A 17,340-nucleotide genomic window follows, 5' to 3' on the forward strand; every position below is an offset into this window, starting at 1 on the left:
CTCTCTTCCTAGTTGGTTTCTTCCTCCTTGTCTCCCATCTTCTAAATTTATTGAAATGATTATGTATGCATTAGATAGCTTTAAGTTTATATTTAATTATTAAACCCTATTAATAAGCTATACGATCCATTAAAATTAATATTAATAATACTACTATAAGAATACTATAATAATAAAATTTATAATATCAATTCTAGAGTTATAAGAATATTAAGAGTAATAAGTCCTTAGTTTTTGGTTCTTTTTTAAGAATTTTCCATCATATTCTTTCCCTTAATTTACTAGATATATCTAATCTAGAATTTATTAGATAGCTTAAATAGACTTATTTAGTTATTGGGCTCCACTTATAAAAATATACAAGCCATTAATAACTTAGGATTATTAAGTATTGAGTAATAATAATATAATAATATAATTTTAAGTAATAACTAAATCTATAATATTAATACTATAGTTAGAAGGATATTATAGATAATAAATACATAATATTATTAATATATTTCACTATGAAACATTTTGACATAAATATAGTTACTTTTTCTTAATTATTAATACTACTAGTTTAGTTAAGCATTATAATAAAATTATTAATTTAACATTCATGAACCCAGAGTATATTATAATAATAGATATTAATTCATTGATTAAATTTATCTAATAAAATTATTATAATTAAAATAGTATTGAATAAAAAATTTGATCCATGTCCTTATCCCCTAATCCAGTCGAGTCCGATTGGTTGGTCAAAGTTAGCCGTTTTTTGGTCAAGTATAGCCGTTAGTCCAGTCCCTTATAACCGTTTCCTAGTCAAACTTAGCTGTTGGAAGATCTGCTCTCCCTACTTAACATGCAGCCATGCTCTGATTCTTCAACTTGTCCTGACGATGAACCACACTTGTTGGTTCGAAACACGTCGACAAATATATCATAATGTGATTTACGCCGAAGAATTTTCTCATACATTGTTACTACAGGGATAGTGTGTTAGTCTTAGTCATGATGGTTGTATCATTAATGTATTGAGTCAATGTTTGAATAAGTAGAGTCAGATAGCATTTTGAGGCAAAACAATGGTTGTTTATTATTGTCAAACTGAATGTTGTTAGAGGGTTGCATATTTGTGAGGCTATTGTGACCAGAGATCATTTGTGCATAGTATTGTGTTAATCCGATTGCAATCACAGATTTATTGTTGTAGAGTTTAAATGTTGCTGCCACTGAGTGTTGTTGAGTAGTGCTGATAATATCGGTATCGGAAAAATATCGGCGAGGGTCTAGAAACATCTTATCGGCAATATCGGCAAATATTGGCAAGCATAAAAAATCAATTTTTTCAGAATATGGCGATATTTTGCCGATATTTTCAAAATATCGCGATATTTTGCTGATATTTTGAAACATTGAAATATTTACTTGGCGATGTATTTAAGTGTTGTGTCTTGGGGGCACTATTATTATAGATGTCTTGTATGGTGATGTCCTGTTGCTACTGAATAATGGAGTATTTGAAGCACCTCTTAAATCATCACAGCAGTAAATTAGTGGACTGCAATCTAGACCAAAAACCAACACAGAACAACAAACCTTTCTAAAAAAGGATCCACAACCTTCTCCAACAAAAACCATCAAAGGATCTGCAGAAAGGGAGGGAGATTGGGCGCAAATTATTTTCACTTGGAACAGATTTAAAACGCATAAGGGTCACATGGAAAGTCCTCTTCAAACTTGATGAACTTGATGCCCTCCTTTCCAAAGTGAGCCAAATAGAAGGGAAGAAATTAATTTGGACTCTAAAACCAGCGATGTTTGCTCTCATACAACATAATTTATTGAATGAACCTTGTGAAGGGGTTAAACTTCCAATTGCATATTGTCTAAGTAACATCATGAGACTAACCGCCCCTATAGCTCCTTACAATGATGATGTCATGAGGAGAGTCTTCAAGCTGATGGTAGATACTTTCCAAGACTTGGACAACAGTACAAGTTCTACCTTTGGAAAGAAGCTTGATATTCTAGGAGGCATGGCCATGACTAGGACTTATGAGATCCTATTTGATCTAGAGTGTGACAAATTGATCCTACAGATGTTCCAATGCTTCTTCAACATTAGGAAACATCATCTTGACAAAGTCATAGCACACATGCAGTCCATCTTGTCCTCATGTATAAGAGGCTGTGATGCCATTTGTCGGTGTCGCAGTCTCGATCGTTGTCTATTTGGAGGAGAGAGCAGTTGGTATCACCTGCTGCTTATGAGCTAGCGGAGAGGCTGGTTGAGCAGAACATTGGGTTGTTCAGGAGGTAGTTGACCAGGGAGGAGCAGCTCAAGATTGGTGGATCATGCAACAAGAATGAACTAAGGAGGAAGCGTCTTTGCTTCATTTGCAAAGAACCTTGGGGACCTGACCACTCATGCTTGAGTGACACTAACGAGATGACAGAAATAGAGCAAATGGGGATTCCTTCTAACCATCAGGGTGAGGATTCTTCTTTGGACAAGTCCATGGGTTCGTACGAGGATGTTTCTGAGGAGCATGAGTCATGGAGAGACGTTGACAGCAAACCAGATTCATATGATGAGCAGTCAACGGGTCCTAGGAGAGACCTTCAGGATGATGAGTCACCAGTGGTGATTCAACATGAGCAACATATGGTGGATCATGAGCCAGCTAAGGAGGAGGATGTGCGCAGTATGCATGGTGAGCCTTCTAGGGAGGGCCAGTTGGAGGTTCATATTGAACCCATGATGATGGAGGATGAGCAACCACCCTTGGGGTCAGTCGTTGATGAGAGGCAGATTGATGCACAGACAGCGGGCAAGGTAACGGTATTCACTGACACTTGTCCTCAGGAGATGCTGGAGGATGACAGGTCAGTTTGGCAGGAGATTGGTGGACTAGAGGAGCATGGAGTTTCCTATCAGTCGAGGGATGTGGCAATGCATCCATCTTTGGGTCTACCCATTGATGAGGTGCAAACAGATGTAGTGGTAGCCAGCCGAGCTGCAACATTTTCAAGCCGTAGCCCTCTCCAGGAATACATAGACGAGGCTTGCAGCACAGTTTGGCTACCTGTACCCATTACAAGGAGAGAGGCAGGGTTTTCTCGATGGATATGGCTGTCCAACCAGGTAGAGCAACATGAATTCAGCATGGACCAGCATCAGCATAGTAGACTTCTTCCTTAAACTAGAGCCCATGACTTAGATTGCCAGGAGATCATGAGTTGGTATCCTTTCGATGGAGTATCAACCTTAGCTCGGGGCACAGTACAGTAGGAGCACTTAGACGAGGAGGTTACTATATGTTTCAGTAAGCAGTGGGAGGTGGACCGATAGTTCACTAGTGTTTCCATAGCATTAGCCCTGTATCAACAGAGTGAGGATGACCTTGGCCTATGCCTGAGGTTGGATTGGAGAGAGAAGATGAGCTGGTACACAGTTGGTGGGGCAGCATTCACAACCAGAGCTATAGCATAACCGGAGCCATGGAGCACTAGTGCTCCTTCGTGGTGGCATTGGGATCTAGGTGGATCTACTAGTCGTAGTTTGAGTCAGAGAAGGACATGGGATCCAGGTATTGGAGGATCCAGTCATGTTTCGATAACTTGGAGGCATGAAGTGGACCATTGGTTTGTATGAGATTTGGGCATTGGATCTCAGTTGCATTGGGCCACCAGATTGGTCCACAGATTTGGATTGCTTGAGGGCAAGCAATCTTGGGGTGGGAGGACTATCATGTCCCCATTTTTATTCTTCTTCATAGTACAGCCAGGGTGGATTTCCAGGGCAGGAGATGATCAAGTCAGTGGAGCAGGTTTATGTCATCAAGGATCTCGATGGAGTTTTGAGGAGTTTTTATGGGATTTGATGGCATCCGCTTTGCATATTGCAACATCCGCACAGTTTGTCTTTCATTTCGTCACATTTCGACAACTTCCAGAAATCAGCATTATTATTAGACATAACTTAATTAATTATGTTTGAGGTGGCATTTTGAGGAGATTAATTGATGGAACACCTTAGTGTAATAGCTCGTTGGAACCGGAACGAAAAGATCTACAGGATGGGATGTTGAGAAGCGACTTCCAGTGGTCAAAGAGAGAATGATGGGCGATTTTCCATTTTCTTTGTTAAAAATGACTTTAATTAGTCATTTAATTAAGGAAAAATAATTAATTGGAGAAAAGGGGCCAAAAGTGACTTAAGTGAAATAAAATAAAATTAAAGGTCACTTAAGATAAGTCAATGGAAGAACTTCTAAAATAATAATAAAATAAGATGCTTCTAGAGGCTTGGAGATTTATCCATCAGATCTATAAAAGGGGAGGAGGAGATCATTTGGAGACATCTTGGTTTGATATTGTTTCTTGTATGTGAGGTTGAGAACCCGGTTCTCTACTCCAACAGTAGCCCCAAGACGGAAACCCTCAAGTGATTCAGTGAGAGTGGGCAAGCACCCATCTCTTCCCTTGGTGAATCCATTCAGGGTTCACAGGTTGCAGTGGATCGCGTTTCAGTTTGATACCTGACATTAACGTCATTATCTTGGAGGGCCATTCCCAGCTATTGTATTGGCATCTATTTCTCTATAACAAAGCTGGATTTTGTTGTTTCATTTCTCATTGTTCTTCATATTGTGATCTTTTTTAAGGATATTTTCATGCACTTTGTGGGTTTATTGCTTTTATCTGTTTGAGTTTTACATGGCAGTCTTCTGTTGAGTGCATGATAATTCTATGTGAAGTGCTTGCTCCATATTTTCTTCATTTGGGACATTACATAGGTGATGTTAACTACCTTTACTGCTACTACTTTCAATAAAAAGAAACTCTTGTTCTGTTCTCATTTCTATTGCATATATTTCATGTTTATGAATGATTAATCGGATTGATTATAGACTAACATGATACATATGCCTGGATATTTTGAAATCTTTGTTTTGCTCTTGGTTTCTTGAGTTTGCAACTTTGGAGCAAGAGACTAGGGTTTGGACCTTGCGGGGTCTACATCAAAAGTACAACCCATCTATGAGTACCGCTCACCTACTTCATGAATTCAAAGTGATTTGCATGTTTTTTTGAGTTTCTTTATTGATTTCTATCTTCTGCTTTGTTGGTGCTATCAACCCTAGCCCTAGGGAAATCTTCCCATAAAACTAGAAAATAAACAATATTTCCAAAATAGGGGCATCGCAGAATCTAGAATTTCATTTACATATACATATCAAAAATTAGAATTATGAAGATTACTTGTTGAAATGAATATAAACCCAGAACTTTCCTCTGAATTTTATCTCCAAATTGACCTCCAAGCCTAATGAACAATTGCAGCCCAAAAAAGATGATGTGCTAGGGTCTCACAAACCAAATCTCTTTCATTGAAGCACACCCTTCTGGCTAAGGGGAGTCCATATGTGCTCAGTCTAGTGGAGATACTATGGATCTTACTCATGTCAAATTGCTATGAAGTGGAAAAGAAAAAAGCATGCGCCTAGTTCACTGAACTACACTCAGTTATCTGCCCATGCATGCATGCACTATAGTTAACTCTAAGAAAAGTGCCAACTCATTTCTAAATTAGTGCATGTGTCCCAATGGTCTTTAGTTCACTCATGCATGCGTTCCAAATAACTCTCAGTCACACTGAATCTTATCTGTGCACACTAATCCACATGCATGCACCCAAATCCAATGTGAATATGTGTCCTTTTCTTCTTGGGTAAGCCAAGGAAAGGACAATCGATTTGTTGTTAGTTTTCACGGTTTGAGTTGGGAACATTGCATAATCGGACTTGGAAAAAACTCAGCTAGCTTTTAGCTCAGCAATTCAACAAAACTTGGCTCAAGACTTGGCCAAACTCAACAAATAAAATAAATCTCAAAATACAAGAAATTTGTTTAGAAAAAATAATAATGATATATCCAATCCATAAAATCTATAAAACAACAGTGTATCCATCAATTCATCTCATCAAATCGTCTAATATAAAAACTAATGAGTTTTAGGTAAGTTTTTTCACTGAGTTTCCCGAGTTTTGGCACGATGGCATGTTTCTGGACAGCCCTTGCTTTGGGAACGACTTGGATAAGGTCATTGTCTTGGACTCGACACATAATACTGAAAAAATCACCAAGGGAAAGCAACAAATTCATATGGAAAACTTCATCAAAGACTATGAACATAGAGTATAAGCAGAACTAAAAGCAAATAATTAATATTCCCTGGCACACAAAACAATTAATTGCACAGATGATGACAGGTTCCTACCAACTCTGCTACATAGTAAGATGGAATGAATGAGGAACAAATGATGTAATAAATGTAAATTCAGGTGCCCTATGTTGATTGTTGGTAGCATCGAATGTGCTCTAGCCATGAAAATTGGTGGAGAGGCTAAGGCACATGAGATCTCCAAGACCCATAAATCGTTTGGGGAAGTTCCACCCGGATGGAGAGATATTAAAATAATTAATATTTTTAATGAGACCCTGAGTCTAAACTTAGGAAAATTAAAATATTAATGTGTATTAATATAATATGGATGAGAAATTTCTAAATAACGAGGATCAAGCCAGATCTAATCTTAGTCGTTGATTAGGGATTTAATCTCGATTGTTGAATAGTCAACAGGAAAAGTATAAGAGGAGGCTTGAGGGTCAGTTGGAAATACACCAAGTTGATTAGTCAATTCGATTTTATGGGGCAAGGTTTGCTGAGAAATCGAGTTAGTGATATGTTACAGCGAGGCACAGTTCGGCAAGAGGCCGAGAATACATATCAGAGAGGCAGAGAAAGTGCCAAAGAGACAACGTAGAGCCTAGGAAGGTTGACGAAGAGGCAGCAAAGGCTGACGCAGAGGCAACAAGGGTTGACGCAAAGGCCGAAGAGGCCAGCGTCAAGGACACAGAGGGCCAAGAAGCTGACGCGGAGCCGTAGAGGCTGACGCAGGCAGCGCAGACAGCTACAAAGCTGACACTAGGTAGAAGAGGCTGCGTTGAGGTGATTTCGTGGGCCGGACTGGGAGTTGACCAATTAACACAGAGCCGTAGGAGGGTGACGTAGTTCTAGAAGATAGCTTGGAGCAGCTTTTGCTGTCCAGCTAAGGAACAGTGGAAGTTGCTGTGGGGCTAATCATCCGATCACTGATTAGCCGGAATATTTGTCTCCAGAGAAAGGTACTTCTGCCGAAGATAATCTCTGAAGGGTGAGCCATTTCTGGCAACCTAGTTGTATTCAGAAAACTGCATAATAATAATACCCTCATCTGTTGCACAGGTTTTCCCGCATTGGGTTTTTCCGGGGACGGTTGTCCGAAAATAACAGTGTCCCTTGTGTTGTCTCAATTTATTTCAGTTGTAGATCTGTATATCTGTGAAGGCTGCATTTGTGTTTACTTCGACATTTATGTATTTAAATAACTTGTTAATGCAAAGAACAAGTAGGAGATAGTAGACCAGAAAATGCAATAGGGGTTTCTAATGTGTTAGATTCAAAAAATTTCACGTGGTATCAGAAGGATTGCAGATCAAGGAGGATTGAAGACACTAGCAGAAGAAATCTGAGGATTTGCAGCAGAGAAGCAGTTGTCTCGAGAGACAACGTTGTTCCAGAGTTGAAGAGGCAAGAGGAGGGGTGACACAGAGGTTCGCACAGAGCCTACCTTAGCATTCTGAGCCAGGAGAAAGGTCAGCACAGAGGCAGAAGGGGGGCAGACCAAGCCTACGCAGTGCCTGATTATCTTTCTTAGCCACGAAGGATCGACGTTGAGGCCAGGAGGAGTTGATCCAGCTCTCACTGTGATTGCACAGAGCCAAAAGGGCTTAGATTCTTCAGTTGTCGGGGCTAAGCGAGTTGTGCAGATTGTGATTTGAGGAGCTGGTGGGTCGCAGATTTTGTCTGTGCAGAACAGTGTCTAAGGAGACGAAACCAAGGTAGAGGGAAGCACTACCTTGACGGATTTCTAGCCAAGAGATCCAAATCCGAGTTGCAGTGGCAAAGGAGGATTGGAGAGGAGTGGTTCAACAATTGGCCGAAGGATTTCCAAGTGGGAAGTCGAGACTCAGAGGGAGTCTAGCAGAGATAGCAGCGAACGGATTGAGAGATCAAGACGAATTGGACGAGGCTTCCAATTTTGTCATCTAGAAGGCCAGGATCTTGGCAATCCTGGATAAACATCACATCAAGGACTATGCCTTGAAAACCGTAGCTATCCCAGTTGACCCAGCTGCTAATGAGAAGTATGAGGAGGCCAAGGCGAAGGCAAAATGCATGATCCTAGACGAGGTCAAAGATCACGTCATACCACATATTGCTGAGAAGAACACAAAAAGGGAGATGTGGGAGGCCCTAACCACCTTATACCAGGGCTCTTCCATGCAACGGAAGATGTTGTTGGAGAATCAGTTGAGGTCATATCAGATGCAGAAAGGAGAGGAGATAGATCACTTCCTCCTCAGGTTGCAAGGAATTCGCGACAAACTTACTTCCATAGAGTCTACACCAGATCCAGAGTTTATGGTCAGGACTGCTCTAAATGTAGTCTTCGAGGACTAGGAAACGTTTGTCCAAAGCATCTTGGGCAGAGCGACTCTCCCGAGTTGGGAAGAGATGTGGGCAGCTCTTCGACATGAAGAGATCAGGAGGTTGACCAAGGCAAGGAGTAGTGTTAAGGGAGTTCGAGTCAAGAAAGAGGAGGAGGAGGATGCAGCTCTAACATCTGCGGTACAACAAGGGAAGAGGAAGAAGGACATCTCCAAGGTCAAGTGCTTCAACTGTGGGGAGCTGGAACATTATGCATCTCAGTGCCCAGGAAGAAAAGCAAGGGAGAAGCTTCTGACTCAAAGGCAGCTCCAGCAAAGGAGGAGAAGGATGTCGAGACTAATGACGATTGTGCCATGAGTGCTCATGCACCTCTAGAGAAGAGGTGGAGTGACATCAAGTTGTCGACAGGAGGACTACATGCTGGGGCAGGACCCTTGAGGTGCCCAAACTGTTGGATAACATCCGGCTATGGGATCCCTTAACGACACTAGCATGATGACAGATGTCGGGTGGAGCAAAGTATGGTGGAGTAGCAAGGCAGGGCTAGAGTGCAAAGGTCTATAGCAGCGCAGTGGAGGTTGCAGCAATGCGAGAAGCACAGAGGTGTTTGCAGCAACGCAGTAGCAGCAGAGACAGCACAAGATAGCAACAGAGATGGCTTCAGCATCAAGAGGCTTCCAGACTGACCAGGATGACAGTACTTGGGTAAATCAGTTACTTACTCCTCGGTAACTGAGTTGCAGTGCAGCAGTTAGCAGTGGCAATGCTATGGGCAGCATGATGCAACATGTTGAGAGGGAGTTGCAGTACAAAGGTAGCAGTGGCAGTGGCATTGTCATGGCCAGCAATGCAGAGGATGTGAGGCAGTAGGCCAAGCATCATCATAGGTACCGATGTGGAGGATCAGTGTGATGTTTCTATGGAGAAGCATTACTAAAGCACATTCCTCCCTAAGAAAGAGTGTTGATTTTTGGTAGCATCGGATGTGCTCTAGCCATGAAAATTGGTGGAGAGGCTAAGGCACATGAGATCTTCAAGACCTAGAAATCGTTTGGAGAAATTCCACCCGGATGGAGAAATATTAAAATAATTAATATTTTTAATGAGACCCTAAGTCTGAACTTAGGAAAATTAAAATATTAATGTGTATTAATATAATGGGTGAGAAAGTTCTAAATAACAAGGATCAAACCAGATCTAATCTTAGTTGTTGATTAGGGACTTAATCTCAGCTGTTGAAACGTCGACAAAAAAAGTATAAGAGGAGGCTTGAGGGTCAGTTGGAGATACACCAAGTTGATCAGTCAATTCGATTTTCTGGGGTAGGGTTTGCTGAGAAATCGAGTTAGTGATCGGTTGCAACGAGGGGCAGTTTGGCAGGAGGCCGAGAATACATATCAAAGGGGCAGAGAAAGTGCCAAAGAGAGCACAGAGCTTAGGAACGCTGACGCATAGGTAGCAAAGGCTGACGCAGAGACAGCAAGGGTTGACGTAGAGGTTGAAGAGGTCAGCGTAGAGGATGCAGAGGGCCAAGAAGCTGACGTAGAAGCCGCAGAGGCTGACGCAGGTAGCGCAGAGAGCTGCAGATCTGACGCTAGGTAGAAGAGGCTGCGCTAAAGTGATTCCGTGGGCCAGACTGGGAGCTGATCAGCTGACGCAGAGCTGTAGGAGGGTGACGCAATTCCAGAAGATAGCTTGGAGTAGCTTTCATTGTCCAGCTAAGGAACAGTCGAAGTTGCTGTGGGGCCAATCATCCGGTTGTTGATTAGCCAGAATATCTGTCTCCGGAGAAAGGTACTTTTGCCGAGGATAATCTCTGAAGGGTGAGCCATTTCTGGCACCCTAGTTGTATTCAGAAAACTGCATAATAATAAAACCCTCATCTGTTGCACCGGTTTTCCCGCATTGGGTTTTTCTAGGGACAATTGTCCAAAAATAACGGTGTCCCTTGTGTTGTCTCCATTTATTTCAGTTGTTGATCTGTATATTTGTGAAGGTTGCATTTGTGTTTACTTCGATATTTATGTATTTAAATAACTTGTTAATACAAAGAACAAGTAGGGTATAGTAGACCAGAAAATGTAGTAGGGATTTCCGATGTGTTAGATTCAGAAATTTTCACACCCTAAAGGGTGAAGAGCATTTCCTTGCTCAAATATATCAACTAAAAATGAAAGACAATTTTTCAAAGTGTTATGTCATGAGGTAGCTTTTTCGAGGAAAGAAGCATTCCATGAAACAAAAATTCATGGAATAGGGTCCAGGCAAGCACCCCAAGAAGGAAATCATGCAACATCGTCAATTATTAGAATAATTATCATGTTAGGAACCTTTTAACTGTTTCACATAATCACTTTTCTCTCAATTTGATTTGGTACGGCTCCATTTATATTAAATTATTGCCTAGGTCATATAGGCCGTTCGAGACCGTGGACATTTATAAAAATTCAATGCAATATTTCTGTCTTTCTGATCAGACTTGACATCCAAGAAAGATCACAGATGTTGATTTATTCATCAAGCCGTTTGTATGGATCCATATTCTCCCAATGGCATGTGAAACAAACATCATCATAAGTTGCCTAAATTGCTGAGAAAGCCCTTTCCACAAGTAAGAAACATTTGTATCTTTACTGGTTGCTCTCGCTTGCCCGTACGTTATTTTGCATTTCTTATATTCATATCAAGGTTCTTCAATGGTCAAAGAAATCATCTTGTAAGTCGAAATGTCTCAGCTAATCATTCTTGAGCAATGAGAACGCCAAGGGTCACTGTATTTTCACACAGGAAACTAGCGCATTTATGCGTTTCCTTGGCCTCCGCGCACAAAGGGCAACGGAAATACATTCATTTTCCTAGGCCTGAGTGCAGTCCTTCTAATTGCAAGCAAAATTATTGTCATCGTTGCACCTTCCAACACAGGGGAAATCTTTTCTGTGTGGAAGTGAAAAACGACTTCAGGATATCTGAAAAGAGAGATCAATCTTTCACAATTATAGCCCGGTGATCACTATAATAAACAACCACATGACCTCTGAAACTCTTAGAAAATCCTGTCAAGCATACACAGACAACATACTTACTCCGAGGTCCGGGGCAAAAAAGAAGAAGTCCCAATTCCTTTTGCTCCATTGCCAAGCTGGTACGCACAGTCAGGGCTCAAAATTTTGCTCCGCAAATCTGTTGTATTCAATCATCATAAACACCTTATGCTGAGTTGGCTGTCTATCATATAAACAAATTCAAGAAAAAATACAACTATATCATCAGTTCCGAAGGAATTGGCATGCAACCCTCTAAAATTCAATGCACATTTGGGAATGTCATCACAGGGATTATCGAAGACATGAAAAAATACAAAGGGCTTTTTCGATAACTAATCCGATATGCCAAGCAGTCCGAGAGCTGAGTAAAAGTGATTACAGACATCATATTGATAACAAGGACAGGGCAGAGACAGTCCATGACATCAAAATTGCAAGTAATGTCAGTAATGGAGTAAGGGAGGCATGGAATCAAAATTGCAGTAATGTTAGTAATGAAGTAAGGGAGGCATAAAATCAAAATTGCAGTAATGTTAGTAATGGAGTAAGGGAGGCACGACATCAAAACTGCAGTAATGTTAGTAGCATAGTGAGGGATGGTGATATTTGACCCAGGGAATTCCACCCAGTCCCTAGAGCTATGTTGGTTCATCTCATCAGTCAACCTCATAAATCACAACCGTTAATCCATGTGAATAAAAGGCTAAAAAGAAAGCTTAAAAATGTCCAATCAGTCCTAAACGCTACGAATACTAAATAAACTCGATTAATCTCCATCTCTACAAGCAAGCGTCTCCCACAGAAACACATTTTGCAGTAAGTCATGGTGTGATAGCTCGGAATAAATGAAGTACTCACTCAGTTGAGAGGATAATTGAGCGAGTGATAAAAAGATTCTGCTGATGTGTGGAGACGGGTATGCATTTGCTCTTAATTTCTGTTGAAGCGGAGATATGCGAGAACATGTCCGGGACGCCATGGAAGCTGCCATCGAACTCTGTTCAAGCTTCTATCAACAGATCAGACTTGTCTGCACTTCCCTGGAAGAACAAAAATCAAAGTTAAAAGACGTCCAAATCGCACGGGGAATCCATGCGTCAAACTTTAAAAGCCCCTCCCATTTGTACGGATAAGGTATCTTCAAAAGATGACCAGGCAAGCTTGGCTCGACCCCTCCGCAGGGTGTCAGTGTTGATGACGATGCTGGTTTTATGCCACCGACTTAAAATGCCATGAGAATATTCGTTCGGTTTTTGTTTTTATGTGAAATGGATAGGTGTTTATCACAATTTTTATATATGAATGATATTTTCACATCCACATTGATGATTGTGTGTGGTTTGAAAGTGAGTTTATTTGGGCGAAGTTTGAGAGACTATAGTTCAAATTCATTGAGTACACTGTCCTGCTGTGGTAGATGCTCGAGAAGCAGATTCCCCACCCCCTACCTTAGCAGCACGAGAGTCTCGCTTTGCTAAAATCATAGGATCTTAGTATATCGACTTGCAGGTGGTTGGATGTACTCTTGGTGTTATAGTGGTAGCTACGAGGATTGATCCTGGGTCTCCCATAGATTAGGATTGGCAGTGACCGATTCACCATGTGGTTAAAAAAACATCCAACCGATTAAAAATAGTTTAGGGATTATTAATTTTTTTATATTTTGGTTTTTTTTTTATTTATTTAATTTTGTTTATTTAAATTGATAATGAGTTAATCTAGCTTCTCAATAGTTTTGTTTTTAAGTATTAGGGGGTTTACACAACGCATTATATTAGATATCATTTTGGGATTCCACTGTGTTAAGTAAGTCATTCACATATGACCATTTCAATGAGAGGTAGTTGTAACTCTCATGATTTTTTAATAGTTCACTTAGCACTCATTGCATTGAATAGTTTTGTTTTGTTTTTGTTTTTTTGTTTTTTTGTTCAAAAGATAATGTTAAGATACCAATGCTAATATATTGCCATAATTGTCTCTAATATCTATAAAAGCGTCACAATCTAAAATGAAATGTTTTTCTGATTTCATTCTCTTAGAAGTGCAAAAAGTACACACCTCTTCTTCCTGGGTGTTTTTAGGTCTTTTCCACCGTCTTGTTTCACATCGAAGTTGATGTGAGTTAGTTCTTAATTGAGCAATAAGAATCTTTGTTCTCCACAGAATGTTAGCTCCAATGTACTCTTTTTATTGGAGATCACAAGTGGGGTTGAATTCCTCAACATGGTACTTCTTCTTTCTACCCAACTCTTTTCTCCATATACACTTACAGAGCTTCTCCATAACAAAATTCTTTAACTTCTTTCTATTTGTGGGACGATGATTGAGATAGATATTCCATCCTTGTATCCATTTGTTGTTTCGTCTTATATTCCATTGATATTCCATATATAGAGAGAGTGTGTGCGTAAAAAAACTTATAATCATTCAATCTTAAAACTAGTAGTGGGAGCAATCATCACCAATTACAACTGTGAATGCAAGCAAACTAGCAGTCGAGATAGTGATCACCCACTGCAACAACAAATGCAAGTTGACTCATCATTGTGATTAAAGGAAAACCATGTCACTTGGAATTACCCATTAATGGTTGGTAAGGAGGCGGGCTTTCACCGCTGTCAGCCTTTAAGTCTTGGGTCATTAATATGTTTCTTGTATCCCAAAAACTCTTAGCCAAACAAACGTAGTTTTAGATCATAATATAGGCTCATTCTTCTTTTTGTTTTATTTTATATATGAAATAAATAGTTTTGTTTGTTTATATTTTATTTAAAATAAACTAGCACAACCACATTAAAAATATCAATTTGGTTGATATAGCACAAGGCTTCATTTGTATCTACTATAAATAATTGAGTAAGAATTGCACCAATAGCATAGTCAGAGGTATCTATTTCGATCTCAAATTCTTGTTGCAAGTCTAGTAATGTGAGCACTAGTGTAGAGCAAAGACAATGCTTCGACTCGGAAAACACCTTCTTTCGGTATTCAGACCAAAAGAACTTTGTTTTCGCTCATCCCTTGATGAGTTGACTCAAAGACCAAGTGATATGAGAGAACCCCAACACGAACTTGTGGTAGAAATTGGCAAGACCCAAAAAATTGCAGAACTTTGTTTAGAGTGGTTGAAACTAGTAATAGAAATAATAATACAAGAAACAATTGCAATAAAAATATTATTATTATCGTTACAATAATAATTACTATATATATATTATTATAAAAAATATCCATTGCAATAATTATTATTATAAATAAATTATTATTATTAAATATTAAATGTTATTTATTATTATTTAATTTTAACTAATATAATATAAATTAATTATTTAATAATAATATAAATTAATTAGTAAATTATTATAATTAATTAATTAATAATATTAAATATAAAATAATATTAAAAAATATAATATGACAAAGTTATTATTATTATTAAAGTTATTTAATTAAAATTGTTATTATTATAATTAATATTATTATTAAATAATAATAATAATAGTTTTTAAAATAAATATTAAATTATTAAATAATAATAATTTAATTATTTATTTATGTTGAAAAATAAATTTAATAATTAGTTAATTCAATTTTTATCATAGTAATAATTATTTAACTATAAAGTCTATGAATAATGTTGCACTTTAGGAATATGAAACATTAGATTAATAAACCCAAGGGAATAATATTAAACTTAAAGTATTAATATTATAAATTCTAGGTATATAAACCCTAAGATAAATATTATAAACCTTAATAAAAATAATAATACACGAATAATTGCAATGAAAATATTATTATTATCGTTACAATAATAATTATTCCAATAATAAATACTATAAATATTATTATAAAAAATATCCATTGCAATAATAATTATTGATGATGATGATGATGGTTAACGTCCGCTGAGACCAAATAATGGTCTATCGGACCTAAAGGAACAAATTATCTATTTTGATTTAAGATTTTATTCCTATGCTCAAAAAGCTTGGAGAGAAGCCTCCCGAGCTCACTATAATTTTGACATTGTAAAAGGCTAGGAAGGTCAGTGTTGTAACAAAGATTGTGAAACTGAGATCTAATGTGGTTATACGCAGGGCACTCTAAGAGGAAGTGGTTTTCATCCTCGATGTTCCTATTCTCACATATATGGCAAATCCTTTCCGTCCATGGCGTTTTAGGAACTGCCCAACGACCTGTTTCACTATGGAGCTCATGAGAATTCGTTCTAATCTTTGCTATATTAATTTTCTTCTTTGAGCTAGTTAAAATAGAGAGATATTTTTGATCTTCTAGGGTGGGGTTGATGACTTTCTTATAATAACTTAATTTTCTTTTAGCCTCTAAGTCTTTCTCACACCACATTTTTTCTTTGAACTTAAAAGTAACAATATTATAAATAAATAATTATTATTTAACATTAAATATTATTTAATATTAAATATCATTTAATATTATTTAATTTTAAATAATATAATATAAATTAATTATTTAATAATAATATAAATTAATTAGTCAATTATTATAATTAATTAATTAATAACATTAAATATAAAATAAATTAAAAAATATATAATATGACAAGTTATTATTATTATTATTACTAAATAATTATTATTATTAAAGTTATTTAATTAAAATTGTTATTATTATAATTAATATTATTATTAAATAATAATGCTATTTTTTAAAATAAATATTAAATTATTAAAATTATTAAATAACTTAATTAAATAATAATAATTTAATTAGTTATTTATGTTGAAAAATAAACTTAATAATTAGTTAATTCATTTTTATCATAGTAATAATTATTTAATTATAAAGTCTTTGAATAATATTACACCTTAGGAATATGAAACCTTAGATTAATAAATCCAAGGGAATAATATTAAACTTAAAGGATTAATATTATAAACTCTAGGTATATAAACCTTAAGATAAATATTATAAACCTTAAAATAAATATGGTTTTTCATGGTTGATTTTCATATTGAGACAAACTTTGTCACAACCACATTATAAATAAATGAGGTTGATATACGTTGATAGGCGTCAATAGATATGGATTTAAAATTCATATTAATATTAATATTGATACTAATAAATATATAAATATAATAATAATCATCATAAAATAAAATATTATTATTATTATAAATATGATAATAGTTAAAACGATTATAATGAAAATTTATAATAATGATATCAATCTATTAATATTATAAACTCAGGGCATCATAAACCCTAGGGATTAATATTACAAACCCAAGAGATTAATAAATTCGAGGAATTATTAATATTATAAATTGAAGAGATTAATATTATAAATCTTAGGGATCATTAACACAATCAATTAACAAATCCAAAGGGTTAATATTATAAACTCTAGGGATTAAAAACCCAAGGGATTAATATTATAAACCCAAGGGATTGACAAATCGAAGAGATTAATATTATAAACTCAATGAATTAATAATATCATAAACCCAAGGGATTAATACTAAAACCCTAAGGGAATAATATTAAACCAAAGGGATTAATATTGTAAACCCAAGGTATATAAATTCTAAGATAAATATTATAAACCCTAAAACAAACATGGTTGACCATGGTTGATTTTCATATTGAGACAATCTTTGTCACAATGCGACGTTGGACCATGGTTGACCATGATTGGCCATGATTACTTTTCATATTGAGACAATCCTTGTCACAATGCGACGTTGGACCATCGTTGGT

General features: G+C 37.1%; 1 protein-coding gene across 2 annotated transcripts in view; it reads right to left on the bottom strand.

Annotated features, from left to right (window-relative positions):
- BASS2 (Sodium Bile acid symporter family) overlaps positions 1 to 12,816 on the bottom strand; it is a 280,194-nt gene extending 267,378 nt beyond the window's left edge. The window contains exons 1-2 of one of the 2 annotated variants that reach the window (XM_089446349.1): positions 12,451 to 12,812; positions 11,632 to 11,728 (exon numbers count right to left, since the gene is read on the bottom strand). In XM_089446349.1, coding sequence (XP_089302475.1) covers positions 11,632 to 11,728; positions 12,451 to 12,583 — 230 coding nt within the window. In that variant the 5' untranslated portion in view covers positions 12,584 to 12,812. Of the gene's footprint in view, positions 1 to 11,631; positions 11,729 to 12,450 lie in introns of both variants that reach the window. The other variant, XM_089446350.1, reaches the window with a different exon arrangement.
- Between the last annotated feature and the right edge of the window lie 4,524 nt (positions 12,817 to 17,340).

Source organism: Pinus tabuliformis, chromosome X (genome assembly GCF_031772625.1).
Source record: "Pinus tabuliformis cultivar Carrire ecotype Pingquan chromosome X, CPIR1, whole genome shotgun sequence".
NCBI lineage: Eukaryota > Viridiplantae > Streptophyta > Pinopsida > Pinales > Pinaceae > Pinus > Pinus tabuliformis.